Source organism: Phyllostomus discolor, chromosome 2, assembly GCF_004126475.2.
Source record: "Phyllostomus discolor isolate MPI-MPIP mPhyDis1 chromosome 2, mPhyDis1.pri.v3, whole genome shotgun sequence".
Lineage (NCBI taxonomy): Eukaryota > Metazoa > Chordata > Mammalia > Chiroptera > Phyllostomidae > Phyllostomus > Phyllostomus discolor.
The window spans coordinates 167,541,466-167,562,653 of record NC_040904.2 but is presented as its reverse complement, the minus strand read 5'-3'; the positions used below and the strand labels follow the sequence as shown (position 1 = coordinate 167,562,653).

Sequence of the window (21,188 nt, the reverse complement as noted above, 5' to 3'; positions counted from 1 at the left end):
TAAACAGTATCTGGCCTCAGCATGCCCTATGCCTATTGCTAGCCCCAGGCCCAGGATTAACAGCAGCCTGCCTTGGCTCACATCTTGGACTCACTTGGACATCTCCACACCCAGCACAAGTAGCAGCCAACTGCAGATCACTTTGTAGATTATGCCAGGTAGCCCCAGTCAGAACACAGGTGGTGGCTGACCTTTGCCTGCACCTCTCAGGAGACCCCAGAGCCTGCACAGCCAGTGGACAGCTACAGACCACAGTGGAGCACCACCACAGAACCACAAGCAACACACTCAAGGGACAAACTCAGTGGGCACAGCCAAGGGGAAGACTCAGCTCCCTGCTAAAGTAAGTCCTGCCCTGTGGAGTGGGTCCCTGCACAGCTGATTCTTCAAGGTGGTCAGAGGTTGGTGTCAGTGGTCATAACTAATCTTTGCAGCTGACTGGCCTAGGTAAATCCCTCCCATTGATCTGCCAATATCAATTAAGTATTAACTACAAGAGGAAGGTATACTCAGGGTACACAGTGGGTACTCCTTGACCCACTGGGCCCTATGGGGTAATATGGTAGACTGTACCACGGGACTCTATAGGACATTTACTACATTAGGCTATTCTACCAAGCCAAGGAGTTATCGCAGCTCTACATAATACATAGAAACAAACACAGGGAGGGTGGTTTCTACACAGGGAGTGAAACTACACAGGGAGGTAGCCAAAAGCAGGAGACACAGAAACCTGGCCCAAGTGAAAGAACACATCAAAACTCCAGAAAAAGAAGTAAACAAAATGGAGACAACTAATCTACTAGAGGCAAGGTTCAAAACACTGGTCATAAGGATGCTCAATGAACATAGGGGAACAGTAGGTGAAATTAGTACTTCAACAGCATAAAACAGGGCATGGAAATCATAAAAAAAGCACCAGGCAGAAATGAAGGATACACTAACTGAAAGAAAGAACAATTTAACAATTTATAGGGTATCAAGAGTAGAGTATATAAAGTTGAGAACCAAATCAGTGATTTAGAATGTAAGGAGGCAAAAAATACTCAATTAGAACAACATGAAGAAAAAAAAAAAAAAAGAATGAGGATAGTGTAAGGAGCCTCTGGGACAACTTCAAGCATACCAACATTTACATCATGAGAGTTCCCAAAGGAGAAGAGAGAGAGAGCAAGAAACTAGAAACCTATTTGACAAGATAATGACAGAAAACTTCCCTAACTTGATGAAGGAAATAGACATACAAGTCCATGACTCACAGAGACATGAACCCAAAAAGGTCCTCACCAAATCACATCATAATGAAAACACCAAAGGGAGAACCTTAAAAGCAGCAAGAGAAAACACCATTAGTTATCTACAAGGGAGCTCCCATAAGATTGCCAGCTGATTTCTCAAAAGAAACTTTGCAGTCTTGAAGGGACTGGCAAGAAATATTCAAGGTGTTGAAAGGCAAGGATCTACAGCCAAGACTAATCTACCCAGCAAGCTGTCATTTAGAGTCAAAGGACAGATAAAAAATCTTCACAGACAAGAAAAAACTAAAGGAGATTATCATCACCAAACCAGTATTATATGAAATGTTAAAGGGTCTCCTCTAAGAAGATAAAAATATGAGCAATAAAATGGCAATACATACATATGTATCAACAATTGAATTAAAAACAAAGTAAATGAACAAGCAGAACAGAAACAGAATCACAGATACAGAGAATGTTCTGACAGTTGCCAGATGGGAGGGGTGTCAGTGTGATGGGAGAAAAAGGTAAAGGGATTAAGAAGTAGAAATTGGGACTTCCGGCCAATGGAGGCATAGGTAGTTACAGTTTGCCTCCTCACACAACCAAAAGAAGAACAACAACAAATTTAAAAACAATAGATAACCAGAACTGCCAGAAAATATTGAACTGTATGGAAGTCTGACAACTGAGGAGTTAAAGAAGAAATATTCATCCAGACATATAGGAGGGGTAGAGATGGGCATCCAGGGTGGAGAGGACTGGCAGCAAGGCAGCAGCTGGCAGACCAGGCAAGGCAGTGGCTAGTGGAGTGGGTGGTTCCACATTTGCATGCAGATAAACTGGGAGGTACAAGTGGGGAGCGGGACAAACCACACCACCCAGGATTGCAGCATGGGAAATAAAGTCTCAAAACCTCTACTAAAACATCTTTGGGGGGTTGAGGTGGCAGGAGAAACTCCCAGCTTCACAGGAAAGTTTGTTGCAGAGAACTGTTGGGAATGAGGAAATTAAGAACTAAATTTCCTCTAATAGACAAGAACCACATTGTAGCTAAAAGGAAATGATAAGGGAGACATAGGGCAGTTAAGCAAACATCCTGTGCTAGCAGACGCTCTCCCCCTGAGTAGGCTAGATAAGCAGTGCTTTGTAGTTTTTAATGAGAAAATAGAAAACTAGCTTAGCTAGAGCCAGGAGATTACTAGGTTAATGAACAAACAGCCTGCCTTCCCGCCTTATGCAAAATGCTTGGTTTGAAATTCCCGCACGCGCGGTCTCTGTAAGCGAATTGCTAACTGCCATGTCTGCTTCTGTATAACGCTTGCTTGCCTGCCCCTATATAAGAAAATAGTTGTACGCGGCTCTCGGTGGCTCTCGTTTGCAGCTCCTTGTGGGCACTGGTGTCGCTGGACACTTTGAGAGTTTGCCCCTGCACAGGTTAAACTTGGCCAATAAAATAACATCTTTGAACCCCCTGAAAGTCTCCGATATTGGTTTCTCGCGTGTGCTGGATGCTACAAGAACCACAGGATCCTAGAATATACACACAACCACCCCACCCTGGAATCAGCACTGGAAGAGCCCAGTGTGTTTGTGGGGAACGGAGGAAGTGATTGAAAGCCAATGGAGAGCTGAGCAAGTGGCATTGTTGCCTCTCGGACCCCTCCCCCAACATTTACAGCGGCAGAGCCAAGCAACCTGGGTGTCCCCGCCCTGGCGAATACTTAAGGCTCTGCCCCTTACTATGTAACAGGCATGCCAGACAAAAAAAAAAAAAGAAAAATATATATATATATAGCCCAAAAGAAAAGAATAGATCAAAGCCCCAGAAAAAATACAACTAAGCAATGAAGAGATAGCCAACTTTTCAGATGCACAGTTCAAAACACTGGTAATTAGGATGCTCACAGAAATGGTTGAGTATGGTCTCAAAATAGAGGAAAAAGTGAAGTCTATAAAAAGTGAAATTAAGGAAAATGTATAGAGAATGAACAGTAAAGGGAAGGAAACCAGACTCAAATCAATGGTTTGGACCAGAAGGAAGAAATAAACATTCAGCTGGAACAGAATGAAGAAACTAGAATTCAAAAAAATGAGGAGAGGCTGAGGAACCCCAGGACAACTCTAAATATTCCAAAATCCAAATCATAAGGCTGCCAGAAGGAGAAGAGGAAGAGCAAGAAATTGAAACTTATTTGAAAGAATAATGAAAGAGAACTTCCCAATCTGGCAAAGGAAATAGATTTCCAGGAAGTCCAGGAAGCTCAGAGAGTCCCAAAAAAATTGGACCCAAAGAGGAACACATCAAGGCACATTATAATTACATTATCCAAGATTAGAGAGAGGGAGTAAATCTTAAAAGCAGCAAGAGAGAAGGAGACAGATACCTACAAAGGAGTTCCCATCAGACTGTCAGCTGATTTCTCTAAAGAAACCTTGCAGGCAAGCAGGGGCTGGAAAGAAGTACTGTATTTGAAGTCAGGAAAAACAAGGACCTATATCCAAGATTACTCTATCCAGCAAAGCTACCATTTAGAATCGAAGGGCAGATAAAGTGCTTCCCAGATAAGGTCAAGTTAAAGGAGTTCATCATCACCAACCCCTTATATGAAATGTTAAAGGGACTTATCTAAGAAAAAGAAGATAAAAACTATGAACAGTAAAATGACAACAAATTCACAACTATCAACAACCAAACCTACAAAAATAAAAACAGAAACAAAAATAAACTAAGCAAACAACTAGAAAAGGAACATATTCACAGAAATAGAGATCACATGGAGGGTTATCAGTGGGGAAGGTGAGTGGGGAGAATGGGTGAAAAGGTACAGGGAATAAGAAGATAAATGGTAGATACAAAATAGGTGGGGGAAGATTAAGAATAGTATGGGAAATGGAGAAGCAAAAGAACTTACATATATGACCCATGGACATGAACTACAGTGGGGAAATATGGGGGGAGGGGGGTACAGGTCAGAGGGGAATAAAGGAGAGGGAAAAGGGGACAACTGTAATAGCATAATTGAGTCTGTCTGAAGAGTCCTTTCTCTTAGATAATCCTAGAAAATGGGACACATTTAGAAATATCCTTTCCTAACATGTAATTCTTGAGAGCAAAGCCCCTATCTACTAACTTTTGTATCCCCAGTGTCTAGAGTAGTCCTGTCACTTAATAGGTTTTTAATTAGTGTTAGATAAGTGAAAAGAATGAATGAATGAGAGAGAAGGGGGAGTGAGGGAAAAAACTTATTAAAATGAACATTTTTAAATTAATCCACTTAAATTCCTGCATTTACAACAATATAGATGTCAGAGGAAAGAGGCAGGGAAGAAAAGCTGGGATAGAAAGAGAGAAATAGAATCCATGTTTTGGGACACTGTCCAGAGTCCTCACACAGAGCTCTGTGGACAGTGCACACTGTGATGGTCCCTCCCCTGAGCCTCCCCACAGCCCACCTCAGCCTGGACCTCTGCAGCTCCCTGCCTGGTTCAAGATGTTGCAGGCCTATAGGAATGAGAAGGAGCTGGAGAGAGCAGAACAAGTGCTTAGCCACCATCACACCTCCCATTCAGCTCCCAAGAAACTTAGGAAGAAAACAAGAGCAGCTAGACTCATAGATAGTGAGCAGGATGACAGCTGGGGGTGGGGTGGGGGGGCAGTTAAGGGGTAGAAGGATGGAGCAAAAAGGAAAAAGGACTCATGGACATGGACAACAGTGTGATGATTGTCAGGGGAACCAGGTAATAGTAATGGAAAAAAAGACAATAAAAAATAAAAATAAAATAAACAATAGCAGCTTCTTTCTGTTTCTACCCAAAGGCCAAGACCACCACATCAGTCAAAACTCCCTCCTCGCCAGCTCCCTGGCTTATCTCTGTCCTTGATCCTCTGACCCTCAGGCTACAATCCTCTGCACAAATTTATTGTCAGTTTCTTTCAGCAAAGGCATCTGAAGATTATGGCCTCATAAATGTATACCAACAGGTGAAATTTCCTGATCCTCTCTGTATGATGAAGGCCAAGGCTATCAGGCTGAGCCCCAAACAGCCTCAACTTTAGTTGCATTTCTTCTGTGGCCACTTAATTGAGCTGATCCCTTACATTTTCCAGAGAATATGGCTCCCTGGGAGTATAACCAAGGCAGGATAATAAGTTAAAAAGTAGATGTGTGAGCTCAATATGGGGAATGAACATCCAATCCTGACCATATACCCATACACAGGGGTTACTCCTAAAACACTGGAGACTTGGGGGACAGCTTTTTGTCCCATAATTAAGAGGAGAATAGCATGCAATACCCCTGGGAGATTCATCACATTATGTTTTAATTCACACTAAAATCATATGATGAATACAAGTTATTTCCTGAGAGATGGTCCCTCTACACTTTGACCCACCCTACAGGTCCCTAAACAGGCCAGGGGCCTCATTTGGGAGCTGCTAGTCTCTGAAACCAGAGGCGTAAGGTTAGATTGCCTAAAGCCCCAGTAGGTGTATCAGGTGGGAGCAGTATAATTAGCTATATTAGGTATTTTAGGAAAGCAGGACGAAGACATAAATTAGAAGATAACTCAGCTAATTCAGAAATGTGGTAAATTAAATTGGAGTTTTTGAATACTGGATTATCAAAGCAGGAAGAGATCTCTGAAAAACCATCTAGATTAAAACACTCATTTGAAGAAGAGGAAATTGAGGTACAGAGAATGGAGATCACCTGCCCAGATTTGACCCATCAATGAGTAGCATAAACCGATGTTAAGACTTGACACAGAGAGATCTGATCAGATCACTGGGGAGAAGTAGGGAGGGGCCATAGGTGGAGGCAATGGTAAACTGCCTAGAACAGGATTGTTTGAGAAGCTGAGTGCCTCCAGAGTGCATAGAATTGTGGGCTAGAAGATTTGAAATAAAAGAAGGGCTCTTGGTCTCCTGGATGGGCTGGCTCTGGGGCTCGCTCTCAGGCTATCTTTCTCAAGGAGGCCTGTATGATCATGGGGCAGCTGCCTGCATTTCCCAACAGATGGCATTTTGGATGAATTTTGTGTGGGAATAAGATCTGTGCACAGCCTAGGGTTGGGCTGGTCTGACAGACGGTGGCAGGGTTATTCTTTGAGTGTTCTATAGGGGACAACCTCTGAGGTAGAAGCCTGCCATTATTCCAAAATTGTGTAGCTTTTGTATCTTGTTTTAGTTTGTAAACTAACTTTATAGAAATAAGATAATTAAAACTAACGGGGAAATGAGAGGAGACCTCAGGTGTTAGAGTTTAGCCATAATTGATAGGTATAAGTGACTAATGCATGTGGAAAGCTGTTGTTCCAAAATTGTGAAGCTTTTGAATAAAGATTTCTTTCCTTTATAACCAAAACTTTGCCTCTGGAATTTTGCCTAGTGGGTGGTGGCAGGCAACAGGACCCTGATTGCTGTTTGGTAACAGACTCAAATCTCTAGATTTTCCTTCTTTCACATCCCTCATAATCATTGGAATAAGGTTCTGTGAAAATCCTCCTTAAAAACAAGTGAAGCAGCAAGGAGGAGTAACAGAGCAGGGTCCAAACAAAAAGGACCCAGCTGCCCAGATTCTTTGATTACTAAGCTGACTGACTATAAGGGTCTTCTTTCTTATCTCCAGTCTCCAGAGAGAGTTCCTCTTACAGCTCTTTGTGAAGAATATTTCCTTATCTCACAGGTAAAGAAACCTCAAACCCTCAAGTCAGCCATTTGAGATTCTTGGAGGCCCTATCCTTGCTGTCTTTTCCCATCCCACATCTACACCTGTCAAAATCCCACCCACCACTCAAAGCCAACTCAAATGCCACTCCTTTCATGAATCCTTCTTTGATCCCTTGTCCCATACATACCCAAATATAAATTGCCTTTCCTTTTGTGGATGCTCAGGGTATATTTCTAACCTCTCCCATGTTTATTATACTAATTCCTTGTATGTAATTACTTACTGATGTTTATCTCCCCTCTCTTATTAGGCCTTTTAGCCAATTTTGGATCCCCTCTATAGTTCCTTGAATATGCTGGGTGATCCATAAAAGTTTGTTGAATAAATTGCTACAGAAAATAAATCCATCTTTCTGTTATAAGTTCAACCTATTTCCTCTTCAGTAGAAATGGAAGGTGGCTATGACCTATGGCTTCAGTGTTTACCCACTCACCCTATTTCCTCCCTCTCCCTCCAGGAAGAAAATACAGCCAGTTACTCAAAATCAGGCCCTTTATTTAGGACAGAGGTGGAATCCATTGTTGTAGTGAAAGTGCCATCAGGGGCACTGAGCATGGGACAAAAGTTCAGTGCACCAGTCAGGCATCCCTGGAGAATAGTCCTCAAGTGTCCAATGTTGTTACTACAGGGCCCAGGCCTCAAAGGCAAAATAGCTTCAAGAGAGTAGAAAGATGCAGACTGAGGTGTCTTTGGGGAAGAGAAGTTCCAGGAGCATATAAAGGGCCAAAGCAACAAGGACATCCAGCAGGCACTCACGGCTTCTCACAGAGCCATTGTTCCAGCTTCTCAGAGCAGAGTGGTTTATGAGCCAACCTGATAATGGAAAGGAGACAGGGCAAGTTGGTTGACTGGACCTTAGCTCAAACTCTCATTTAGCTTTATCCCCAAGGGGCTGAGTTGGAACAATATGGATGAAAATTACAGAAAGACATTCCTAAACTGATGAGCCACTAGTGGAGTAGGGTTCATTTTTAAAACTCAAAAAAAAAAAAGAAAAAAAACAATTGTAGGGCTAGAAAAGGCATAGAGTGGTACTAAGGGTTCACTTTAGGGTCTAGGACTATACAAGTACAATTAGATGTCCAAGTCTAGGTGAAAAGAGGCTGAGTCTCAGCCTTATGAGAACAATTGCCAAACAGGAGTGAAGTGAGGGAGGCTTAAAACTTGGAAAACTGAGTCTGCTTGATGAGTGTTGATTTGGAGACTATACTCTAGATTAAATGACCAGGAGATAGAGAGGAGAGGAAGGATGCTGGAGCTAAAGGGATGAGAAGAAGGAAGGGAAAGGAAACATAGAAAATGGGATAAGAATTCACCAGTAGTCAATTCCTTCACTATTCAGGATCTTCTTGGCACACATCATGTCATCAGTAAGGTCATCATCCAAAAACTCTGGCAGGGAACAAAAGAGAGAGCTAAGTATTACCCAGAAAGGTAATGAGTTTTCCTCTTCCCAGGATCTAGTAGGTCTGGTCCTTCTCTGAACTGTTGCCTTCCTCCATAAGAAAGCCAACACAGTAATGCCTCCCCCTAGGTGAAGGGCATCTATGGAGTAAATATCAACTTCATCAATTGACTTACTCTGAAAATGGAGGGTATTGGACTTCAAGACTCTCAGACAGCTCAGATTATCTACCCGTGAACTTCAGGGGACTGTTTGGGGATTTGGTGCTTATAATTAACTCTAGTAGCATCGTACTCAGTGCTCTCAATTCAAGTCCCACAGTTGATGTGAAGTCCAAGGCAATGAATCCAGAGATTATCCCAGGGGTGGGTTCCAGAAAAACAGAGAAATATGGTACAAAAGGCTACTCACTCTCACAAGAGATGTTACAGATGTTCCTTGACTGATGTATATGTTTGTCCCTGCACCAAAGTTTATTATTGATCTGGAAGAGTCCATATTCTGTTCTGCCATTGTTATGGATTATGGTTTGTGTGTCATAAGCAGTCATATGAAATATGGTGCAGATCCCTGAGGAAAGAGAAGAAAGGTGTCACAGAGATGGCCTGGTGCAGCATAAATGAGCACCTGTGTTCCTAGAGAGAAAAAGGCTCTCCAGCAAATTCCCAAATATGGCAAAGCACAGAGTATTTTGATGAGATTTCAAAAGAGATTCCAAAAAGATATGACATTGGGGGAAAAAGAAAAGATAGGAGAATAAATGTATTAGAAGAGTAAACAGATTTCCCATCAAGATGGATGCATAGGTAAACACACCTTGCCTCACACACAGCTACAGGAAAAAATACAACCAGGCTACAAAACAAATTTCACCCAGAATTGTCAGAAAATCCAGCTATGTGGAAGTCTGACAATCAAGGATTTAAAGAAGCCACATTCATCCAGATGGGTAGGAGGGATGGAGACATGGAAAGGCATGGAGATGGAATGGGCAGTCCCACATCCACATGTGGTAGATAAAAAATGGGAGGGATACCTCAGAAGTGAGGGATCCCAGCCCCAGTCCAGACCACTCAGCCCAGGATCCAGGTGGCATACAGATAAGTCCGCATAACTTCTGGCTGTAAAAAACAGTGGAGATTGGGGTGGCAGAAGAAAGATTCTTCTTAAAGGACTCACAATGAACTTAGGACTCATGCAGACCCACTCCCTCTGGTATTCAGCACCAGAGCACAGCTGCAGGGGTACCAGTGGCATACAGGGAGAAAGTGAAGTGTGAGTGGGAAGACAGCTTCCTCCTAGGCAAAACTCCAGAGGCCAGACAGCAACATTATCCCCTCTGTGAGCCCTCCTCCCGACACAGCAACAGAGTGGTGACACAGGTTGCCCTGCCCTGGTGATTACCCAAGGCTTTACCATAAAACTTAACAGATACACTAAGACAGGGAGTCAAAGCAGCTCTACCTAATACAAAGAAACAAACACAGGAAGTTGCCAAAATGAGGAGACAAAGAAATATGGCCCAAATGAAAGAACAGAACAAAACCCAAAAAAAAAATTAAATGGAGATAAGAACCTATCAGATACACAGTTCAAAACACTGGTCATCAGGATGCTCCAGGAACTCATTGGGTACTTCATTGACATAAAGAAATCCCAGATAGAATAAAGGTTACATTAAGTGAAATAAAGAAAAATCTGCCTGGGCTGGTGTAGCTCAGCGGATTGAGCTCAGGCTGCGAACCAAAGCATCGCAGGTTCGATTCCCAGTCAGGGCACATGCCTGGGTTGCAGGCCATGGCCCCCAGCAACCACACATTGAGTTTCTCTCTCTCTCTCTCTTTCTCTTCTTCCCTCTCTCTCTCTCTTCTCTCTCTCTCTCTCTTTCTCCTCTCCCTCCCTCTCTAAAAATAAATAAAAAAATCTTTTTTAAATATTTTTTAAAAAAAATTAAAATTAAAAAAAAAAAAGAAAAATCTACAGGGAACCAACAGTGGAGAGGATAAACCAGAGAATCAAGTCAACAATTTGGAACACAAGGAAAGAAAAATCATTCAATCAGAACAGCAGGAAGAAAAAAAATTTTTTTAAATGAGGATAGAGTTAGGAATATCTGGGGCAAATTTAAATGTACCTACATCCAACTCATAGGGGTGTCAGAAGGAGAAGAGGAGGAGCAAGAAATTGAAAACTTATTTGAAAAACAGTCAGGGCACATGCCTGGGTTGCAGGCCATGGCCCCCAGCAACCACACATTGATGTTTCTCTCTTTCTCTCTTTCTCCCTCCCTTCCCTCTCTAAAAAAAATAAATAAATAAAATCTTGTAAAAATACAATGAAAGAAAATTTCCCTAATTTGATGAAAGAAATAGATGTACAAGTTCAGGAAGCACAGAGGGGCCCAAACAAGATGGACCCAAAGAGGAACACACCAAGACACATCATAATTAAAATGCCAAAGGTTAAAGACAAAGAGAAAATCTTAAAAGTATCAAGAGAAAAGCAGAGAGTTACCTACAGAGGGGTTCCCATGAGACTGTCAGCTGATTTCTCAAAAGAAACTCTGCAGGCTAGAACAGACTGGCAAAAAGTGCTCAAAGCAATGAAAGCAAGGACCTGTGATCTAGATTATTCTATCCAACAAAGCTAGCATTGAGAATTGAAGGGAAAATAAAGTGCTTCCCAGACAAGGTAAAACTAAAGGAGTTCATCATCACCAAGCCATTATTATAGGAAATGCTAAAGGGAATTATATAAGAAAAGGAGAAGATCAAAACAAAGAACATTAAAATGGCAATAAATTCACAACTCTCAATAATTGAATCTAAATAACAAACTAAGCAAACAAGCAGAACAGGAACAGAATCATAGATAGGCAGATCATTAGGAGAATTATCAGTTGGGAGAGGTAACAGGAAAAATGGGGGTATATTTGCAGGGATTAAGAAGCACAAATTGGTAGGTACAAAATAAACAGGGGGATGATAAGAACAGTATAGATAATGGAGTAGCCAAAGAACTTATATGTATGACCTATGGACATGAATTATAGGGGGATTGCTGGAGGGAATGGGGGTACCAGGTAGAGGGGGGCAAAGGGAAAATAATTGGGACAACTGCAATAGCATAAATAATATATTGAAAAAGAGTAAACAGATAAACAGAAAAGGTAAGAAGATTATTGGATAATCCAATGAAAGTGGAGACAAAAGTGGGAGGAAAAGGAGGGTGGAGGAGAGAATCAGATGAAGAGTGGGATGAAGCAAGGCAGCAGAAAACTCACATTCAGGTAAAGTGATGCCTCCATAGCCATCCATGTCTTTCAGCACCTGGGACAGCTCACATTTTGTAAATTGCTTGGCCTGGAGGGCAGGGAATAGAGTGCTCACCAGGAACAGAGAGACCAAGGACATCATGTTGGTTTTACCCAAGAATCTGAAATGGGGGCACCACACAGCTTCACCTCCTTTTATTTGTGAAGAACGCCTCAGGAGCCCTGGCACCAAGCCCTAGTTCTGGGAAAAGGATGAAGAGAAACTGGCCGTGCCACAAAGAAACACAGAGCCTGCCAACTTCCTTCCGTAATTTCGCCCCACTTTTCCTTCCCCTTTCCTAATCTCTAGTCCATACAGGTATTATTTGTTCTCCATCCACAGAGAGTTCCAAGCATGGTCCTGTTTCCTATTTGGCTTTATTTATACCTTTGTTTCTTATAAGACAGGTTCTAGGAAGGAGGATGTTATGGCAGCAGACTGCTTGCCTATAACTTGGTTGTATCTCTTCCCTTCCCTGTAAGCAATAAAAAGCTGTATTCAGGTCAGAAATCACAGCTAAATGGAGAAAAGAAAATAAATGTGCCTCAGACAATAAGAACCATTCGTTTCCTAGAAATGTTTGTAAAATAGTGTAACTGGGATCATCAGAAAAAGAAGATAGATGTCTAATGGGAACAGTTACAAACATTCAGAGAAAGATGCAGGTTCTTGGAAAAAGACCAAACAAGAACAGCAATGATCACAGCATGGGAAGAGGGACTATGTGGAAAGATGTGCACACAGCTAATGGAAAAAAGCTCCTGCCAATATCCCAAAGAGGCTTAGTTAGGGTGCTCTGCTTGCAGGCTGAGATGTGAATCTAGGTAGTGAAGAGACATTTACAACACACTGGATTTTTCAGAAATATTCTAGGAAGCTATGTTCATTGTCTCAGATGCTATGGTAAAAATCAGGTTTCTCAAACCACTATCTTTTTTGGAGGACTGCTAGAGATTAAGAAATCAGAAGTATCTGTTTCAAAATACATTTGGCAGGAACCAGCCAAAACTATAGTTTGTACATACTGTTTATACATACAGTCAAGGGCAACCAGTTGGAAGAACACCCTAAAGGCCACAAATATTGATCATTACTTCTAATAGTTAATCCTCCCCCTGTTCTACTTCCTCCCATAATTCAGGTAAATTATCACTAGATGAATAAAGCTAGATCTTGAACTTGAAACCCAAATGTTAGACAAATTCTTAATTAAGTTATAGAGTGATTTAAAGGAAATAAAATTTGGAGAGGGGGCGCTCTCTATTGGCACTTTCCATTTTGGTTGCTTATACAAACATCTTTGCAAAGTAACTTAGTACAATTGATTCAGATTCTATAACCACACCAAAGGACTGCTGCCAATTTGTATAGAATTATTTTAAATTGTTGCATTGCATTACTACTTCTAAAACTGCTTTTATGCTCATACTAATAATAGATTTACTTTTAAATTGAGAATAGTATCAATAAAAATGCAAATAAACAAATGTAAATCAAAACACACAAGTTATTTTGCCCTGACAGCTGTGGTTCAGTTGCTTGGGCATTGCTCCACAAAGTGAAAGGTCACAGGTTCAATTCCTCATCAGGGCATGTGCCTGGGTTGCAGGTTCAGTCCCCAGTTGGGGAGCATGGAGAGCAACCCATCAATTTATCTCTCACACATTGATGTTTCTCTTCCTTTCTCCCTTAAAAACACAAATTATTTTAAAATATACTAACTAAAATGAACTTTACATTTTAATATTAGTGAAAATAAATTGATATGCATGAAATTAAAAGGCAATAAAATTTATATGCAAATCTTAATAGATTTTTCATTCTCAATTTATAAAATATCTATTTTTATTTCTTAAATCTTTACCATTCTACTTCTCCCTATCTTTCTTCTTTTACCTCTCCTCCTCCTTATTTTTTTTTTTTTTTTTTTTTTTTTGGAGAGAGAGGAAGAGCAAGAAACATCAGTGCGAGAGAACTGATTGGTTGCCACTTATAGGTGCCCAGACTGTGGATCATACAGACCCCAATCAGGGATAAAACCCACAGCCTAGGTATGTGCTCAGACTGGAAATAAAACCCACAACCCTTTGGTTATAGGATGGAGCTCCAACCAGCTGAGCCACAGCAGCCAGGGCCTCTCCAGTCAATCTTGATGCTTATAGCAGCAAGTTGATATGAGGATACAGGAAGCAGTTCTATGAAGGTGGATATTTCCCCAGGCAGGATTTTTGCATTCAAGGAAGCAAATTATTTAAAATTATCTCAGTGCCTTCCTGGAGAACCACTTCCTGGATGAAGAGGTAAAACTCATCAAGAAGATGAGTAACCATCTTGCTAACTTCTGCAGGCTGGCAAGCCCCCAGGCTGGATTAGGAGAGTGTCTCTTTGAAAGGCTCACCCTCAAGCACAACTATGAGACTTTGGAGCCCAAAGAAGTTTGAGGGGCCCATCTGCATCCCTGTGGTGTCTGGCTTCTGCCTGAGCCTCTCCCTGAAACCATTAGGCATCCTTTTAACCACTCCGGAGTCCTCTCCCATGCTTGGGACCCAATAGAATCAACAGAGCATTTTTGCAGGAAAAACAAAAACAAAAACAGTAAACACCTTGAATGAAAAATGTTTCAAGGTGCAGAATGATATGCATACTACTAGGCCATTTATTTGAAACTTAAAACCACACATAACAGGACTTCTGGCCAAGATTGAGGTAAGTAGATATACTTTGCCTCCTTACACACCAAAAGAAGGACAACAACAAATTTAAAAGCAAAAAATAACAGAACTGCAAGAAAACCAAACTGTATGGAAGTCTGACAACCGAGGAGTTAAAGAAGAAACATTCGTTTTGGCCAGTAGGAGGAGCAGAAATGGGCAGGTGGGCTGGAGAGGACATATGGCAAGATGGTGACTGGAGGACCAAGTGGGAAAGGCGGCTGCTGGCAGACCAGGCAGTCTCACATTTGTGTTCAGATAAACTGAGAGGAACAACTGGGGAGCGAGACAGACCACTCAACCCAGGGTTCCAGCATGGTAAACTAAAGCCTTGAAACCTCTGCTATAAAAACTTATAGGGATTGTGGCAGCAGGAGAAGCTCCCAACCTCACAGGGAGAGCTCGTTGGAGAGACCCACAGGGTCCTAGAACATACACACAGAAACCCACCCACCCAGGAATCAGCACTAGAAGGATCCAATTTGCTTGTGGGTAGAAGGGGAAGTGACTGAAAGCCAGCTGAGAGCTGGCAAGCAGCACTGTTCTCTCTTCAACCCCTCCCCCACATATAGCACCACTATATTTAGCCCCTTACTAAATAGCAGGCACGTAGAGATGAAAAAATGTGACCCAAATGAAAGAGCAGATCAAAACTCCAAAAGTATAACTAAGCAGTGAAGAGATAGCCAACCTTTCAGATTCACAGTTCAAAACACTGGTAATAAGGATGCTCACAGAAATGGTTGAGTATGGTCATAAAATAGAGGAAAAGGCAAAAGCTATGAAAAGTAAAATAAAGGAAATGTACAGAAAACCAACAGTGAAGGGAAGGAAACCAGGACTCAAATCAGTGATTTGGACCAGAAGGAAGAAATAAACATTCAACTGGAACAAAATGAAGAAACTAGAATTCAAAAAAATGAGGAGAGGCTTAGGAACCTCCAGGACAACTTTAAACATTCCAACATCCAAATCATAGGGGTGCCAAAAGGAGAAGAGCAAGAGCAAGAAATTGAAAACTTATTTAAAAGAATAATGAAAGAGAATTTCCCCAATCTGGCAAAGGAAATAGACTTCCAGGAAGCTCAGAGAGTCCCAAAAAAATTGGACCCAAGGAAGCACACACCAAGGCACATCATAATTACATTACTCGAGATTAAAGAGGAGAGAATTTTAAAAGCAGCAAGAGAAAAGGAGATAGTTACCTACAAAGGAGTTCCCATCAGACTATCAGCTGATTTCTCAAAAGAAATCTTGCAGGCAAGAAGGGACTGGAAAGAAGTACTGTATTTGAAGTCATAAAAGGCAAGAACCCACATCCAAGATTACTCTATCCAGCAAAGCTATCATTTAGAATGGAAAGGCAGATAAAGTACTTCCCAAATAAGATAAAATTAAAGGAGTTCATCATCACCAACCCCTTATATGAAATGTTAAACGGACTTATCTAAGAAAAAGAAGATAAAAATATGAACAGTAAAATGATAACAAACTCACAAATATCAACAACTGAACCTAAATATATATAACAAAACAAACTAGGCAAACAACTGGAACAGGAACAGAATCACAGAAATATAGATCACATGGAGAGTTATCAGCAGGGAGAGGAAGGGGTGAGAATCAGGGGAAAGGTACAGGGAACAAGAAGCACAATCGGTAGGTACAAAATAGACAGGAGGAGGTCAAGAATAGTATAGGAAATGTAGAAGCCAAAGAACTTATACATACGACCTATGGACATGAACTTAGGGGTGGAGGAATGCAGGTGGGAGGGTGTGTGGAGGGCAGAGGGAATCAAGGGGAAGGGAATGGGATAACTGTATAGCGCAATCAATAAAATATATTTTAAAAGACAATAGAAGAGAACAATTAAACTAAGAGCTGGGGGTTAAAGATAAAATTGACAAACCTTTAGCTAGAAAAGAGGGAGAAAACTAAAATAAATAAATTATAAATGAGACATTAAACTGATGCCACAAAAATAAAGGGTCATGAGAGACTACTATGAATAATTATACAGAACAAATTGGACAACCTAGAAGAAACAGATAAATTCCTAGAAACACATAACTACCAAATATGAGTGGTGAAAAAAGAAAATCTGAACACACCAATAACAAGCAAAAAGATTGCATCATTAATCAAAAACCTCCCAAGAAAGAAAAGCCCAGGACCAGGTGTATTCAAGGGAAATTCTACCAGTCATTCAAAGAGTGAATGCCAATTCTTTGCAAATTCTTCCTAAACTGAAGAGGAAGGAACCCTCCCAATCTCTTTTTATAAGGCCAGTATTACCTGAGAGTAGAGCCAAATAAGAATACTACAAGAGAAGAAAACTACAGGCCAATACACTTAATATAGATGTAAAAATGCTCAACAAAGTACTAGTAAAACAAATAGTACATTAAAAGATCATACACCATGATCAAGTGGAAATTATCCCTGGGATAAAAGGATGGTTCAAGCAACTAAAAGCCATCTACTTATAAACACAAATTATGTGATTTCTCTTTTTGGCCATTTATTTGCACCCTCCCAGAGTCATTTCAGATCTTCCTAAAATTTCTTTTGCATTGGATGAATTTATTTCACTTTCTCCCCAAAAGCTCCAAATTATCAGGAATCATAGAGATTTTGATGTATTTTTCATTTAGCTCCAGACCCTATATTTAAGAATATTGGTAACCTAGACTGGAAATGAGCAAGAGATGAAGAAGAAACTCTTATCAAACAAGCAACGGTGGCTAGAAATCAATAGTTGTGGTGGGAACATGGTGGTAATCTTTAGGGACATGGAGAAGGACGTTGGAAGTACTCTGGGCAGTGACTAAAAGAGTGATCTCTAGGCTCAGCCAGCCAATCTGTTGAAGGCCTAAATAGAATAAAAGGCTGAGATATTGATCTTTCCTTGTTTTCAGACTCCATCTCAGGCTGGAAATTACACCATCAGCTCTCCTTGTTCTCAGACTCAGACTTGTACTAGAACTTTAATGTTGGCTTTTCTGGATCTGGACTTCTCAGCCTCCATAATCTTATGAACAAATTACTGATAATAAGTGATTACACACACAAATATACATTTATTTATTTATAATAATATACACACATATATCAGTGAATACAGATGTTAAAGAGAATTCAAGTATAGTTGGGTGTATAGTATAATTGGGTGATCTAATGACTTCTTTCAGGTGTAGAGATATTATGAACTTAATCTGTAGTGGTCTTCTGTTCAACCAGTGGTTTACTGATTGCAGATGCCAAGAGCCTTAATCCCTCCAAACTCAGTGATGGTCATCATGGGTCTCCCACCAGATCAAGTGGGAAAATACCTTTAGCCAAACACAGATAATGAGCCTAAGTTCAGCAGAGCATATAAGGACAACCCCCTCTGGGGACATTCCAACAAAGAACAAGCCTTGAAAATCACACTTCTTTCTCCTACCAACTCCCTTCTCTTGCCATCCCCCCCTTTCCATGCATTTGTCCAAATCTAGGATTGCTCCCCGCACCAGACATTATTCCTGGTACCATTCTTGGTTACATCCCCTTCCCTGAAATTCGCACTGGCAGTTTGGGGAATTAGCCTTGGGCAGCCAAGTCCTTCTTCCTGGCACAGATGCCAGCACGACTGCCCACGCAGACACTTTGTGCTCAAAGAGTATAAGAGACAACAGCATCCTGGACATACCAGTCTGCGGGTTCCACTAGCTGCAAAAAATGAGGTCAGTGCTGATCATCTCCCTCCTCAGCTGCTTCTTTGCAGCTTACAATGCCAAAATCTTCTCCAAGTGTGAGCTGGCCCGCAGGCTGAAGGCTCATGGAATGGATGGCTTCCATGGCTACAGCCTGGCAAACTGTGAGTATGAACTACTCTTCTGTCCTTTCTCTGTCCCTGCCCAAAAAGGCTCTCTTCTACAACCCAGCAAGCTCTCCCCAACTCAGCTTTCTCCCACCCCCCTGCCTGTTCTTCTTTTCTCCTTCCCCTCTGCCTTATAATTCCTATCTCATTTTCCTTCTCTCTCTTTCCACCTATTATCTTACTTATAATAGATTTTCTTCTGCTTCTTCCCCAAATCACCTTCCCACCAATGGCCTGGAATACTTCCTTGGACTTACCCAGGGACTAACGGACGCACTTCTAGTTTTACTGCCATAGCTTTGCTTTCTTCTGTGTTCTTTTTAGTCCAGGCCTCTGGAGCACAACAGGTGCTGCCTCCTACCCTCCCCCTGCTCTTTTGTCTGCCAAAGAATAACCCACATCTGCTAAGTTTGTCTAAGGTTGTTCTACTAGTGTCACAGGGAGTTAGGTGGGCGTCGTGAGAACAGAAGGCGAGGCAGTGACAAGGGTGCAAGAACTGAGAGTCATCCATCTCATTGGTAGGCACAACTGAAACTATTTTAGCTTCTCTTGAATATCTTAATTGTTCTCCATGCCAAACCTTCTCTTTTGTATTACCCCCCAAGGATAGTTTTTCTGAAATTCCTTCCTGGGATTCTCCCACCACTCCACCTCTTCCCTTGCATAAACCATGGCAAGAACTAGATATTTGGCTGGAAGGTGAGACTGGAAAGGTTAGACTGTGACTGACTGATGACTGGGCATTCCAAATGCACACATTTAACATAGGCTATTGTTGCTTAAGCCTGGGAACTACACCTGGATTATAAATGACCTCTAACATTGAGGATCTTGAGGTCTTTGCATTTCAGTCTTAACGGGCTTTCACTTCTGGTAGTTCTAATACAGCACAAATGAATCTCATTATGGAGCACGCTCTCTTTTTTACCCACACTTTTTGCTGTCTTGGACACAGGGGTCTGCATGGCTGAGCATGAGAGCAACTTCAACACCAGGGCCTTTAATGAAAAAATGCCAATGCAGTAGTGACTATGGGCTCTTCCAGCTGAACAACAAGTGGTGGTGCAAAGACAAGATTCCCTCAGCAATACCTGCAACAAAATGTGCAGCAGTAAGGACTCTATGCCCTCTGGGGCCCAGGTGGTGTGGGGGCAGGTAAAACAGGTGCCATGCTGAACACACTGCTCCCTAACACCTGCCCGTTGGCCTGTGCTGCGAGGGCTAACTCTACAGAAGAAAAGGGCCCTAAGCAGTTGTCACACTAAAACAAGATTCCACCAGAGATCCTCCCGCCAAAATGAAGGGAGAGAGATACACTGACCCTTGACTAAGCCTCACTGTCATGGGTCCCCATCTATCCAGACGTGTTATCCTGTTCCTCACACAGACACTACTGCATCACCATTCCACAAACCCACACATGCTACTCAAGACACACTAAGCAGTCACTTGAAACAAAGGCTCTCCCTAGCCCTTCAAGTGCTGGGTGCCTTCTGGAGGGAAGAAGGCTCAAAGACAGATTCTTGGCAAAAGCACAATAACCCAGCAAATGAAAGGCAAACCCACTGAAGCACTCCAGAGATAAAGAGTTTCTGAATCTCAAGGCTGTTTCCTCTGGGAATTCCTCTCAAAAATGATTGTTAAAAACAGCAAAAGGGATTTTTCCCTCCCCACTCATCCACTTTTCCTTTCAGAATTTCTGGATGATGACATCAGTGATGACATTGCCTGTGCCAAGAGGGTTGTGCGAGATAATGGGATGTCTGCTTGGTAAGGGCAACATGGAGGGCAGAGACCAGCCACTCTGCCGGAGACGCACCCAGACTGTATCTGGGATGCTCATGTAAGCAGCATCTGTGCTATAGGATTTGCCAGGACTTTGTAAGGAGACTGTTCTCCTGGTGTGAAATGAAGCAGAATAATATTGTGACATTTTCACCCCAGGCATGACTGCAGCACCCACCATGTGTCTTGGGTGAGAATCCCTACCTGGGATTCTCCCAACAGCATAAATGGACTCCAACCCACAGGCCCTGCATTCCCTCTCAACCCAGCCCCTTACAGACTTCTGACCATGCCTCTGATCTATGTTTTATTTCTCTGTCCTCAGGGTGGCCTGGGTAAATCACTGCGAAAACAACGATCTGTCCAAATACCTGGCCAGCTGTGACCTGTGAGACCGTCCTTGAAAATGGCTCCTGAAGAAGGTGGCCCAGAAAGCAGGGCAATTCTTTAAGGTCTTTAGAAGCTCTGAATGTTCCCCCATCTCTGCCTCAATAAAATTACTCAAATGCAGCTGTCTCAAGTAGCATGTTTAAGGGCTGGGGTCATGATAGAGACTTGCCGCATGATACAGACAACCAGAAGTCCTGTTGTCTCTAAGCCTACCACTGAAGTTTCCCGAATCTCCCTAGAAAGATACTTTAAGGAGAATCTTTGCTTGAGAACTTCTTATGGGTTACCCAGTCTAAGCTAGAACTGACAGCTAAATATAGCATTCTAGATGCCAACTCTTATGAAATTCATTTAGTACTGGTGCCTAATATTATTCTCCATCACCATAAAGGAAAATTCAAGATAAAACAGAAGAAAAATGCGGGAGAGATTGTTTACACATGGGGAAGAAGTGCCAGAATATCAGGATGATTGTGTTGGCTAGGATAAATGACTAAGCTGCTTAACAGAGTTCCCAAAATATGGTGCTCTCACAAAGTAGTCCAAGACGCATAGAAAGGCTCCCTGCCCCACATATTCAGAAACCCAGATTCTTTTCATCTTGTGCCTCCACCATCCTCTACAGCAGTGCTACTCAAAGTGTGGTCCATGGGCCAGCAGCATCAGCATCACTTGGGAGCAGGTTATATTCCTCTTCTAGGCTCTAGGGTAGTCTGTTTCCTACCCATTCAGGTGTTGACAAAAT

General features: G+C 41.9%; 2 protein-coding genes across 2 annotated transcripts; one reads left to right on the top strand and one right to left on the bottom strand.

Annotated features, from left to right (window-relative positions):
* Nucleotides 1–7,447: 7,447 nt before the first annotated feature.
* On the bottom strand, nucleotides 7,448–12,953 carry LALBA (lactalbumin alpha). The gene is made up of 4 exons (XM_028532152.2): nucleotides 11,662–12,953; nucleotides 8,790–8,948; nucleotides 8,290–8,365; nucleotides 7,448–7,786 (listed from the first exon to the last, which is right to left on the bottom strand). Exons 1-4 carry the CDS (start codon nucleotides 11,792–11,794, stop codon nucleotides 7,726–7,728), a joined length of 429 nt encoding a protein of 142 aa, XP_028387953.1. The 5' UTR covers nucleotides 11,795–12,953; the 3' UTR covers nucleotides 7,448–7,725.
* Nucleotides 12,954–18,119: 5,166 nt separating this feature from the next.
* LOC114514181 (lysozyme C, milk isozyme-like) lies at nucleotides 18,120–20,548 on the top strand. Its single transcript, XM_028533470.2, is given in 6 exon segments — nucleotides 18,120–18,265; nucleotides 19,224–19,272; nucleotides 19,274–19,341; nucleotides 19,344–19,379; nucleotides 19,963–20,038; nucleotides 20,379–20,548. Coding segments are annotated over 6 exon segments (435 nt in total). The 5' UTR covers nucleotides 18,120–18,126; the 3' UTR covers nucleotides 20,446–20,548.
* Nucleotides 20,549–21,188: the final 640 nt, after the last annotated feature.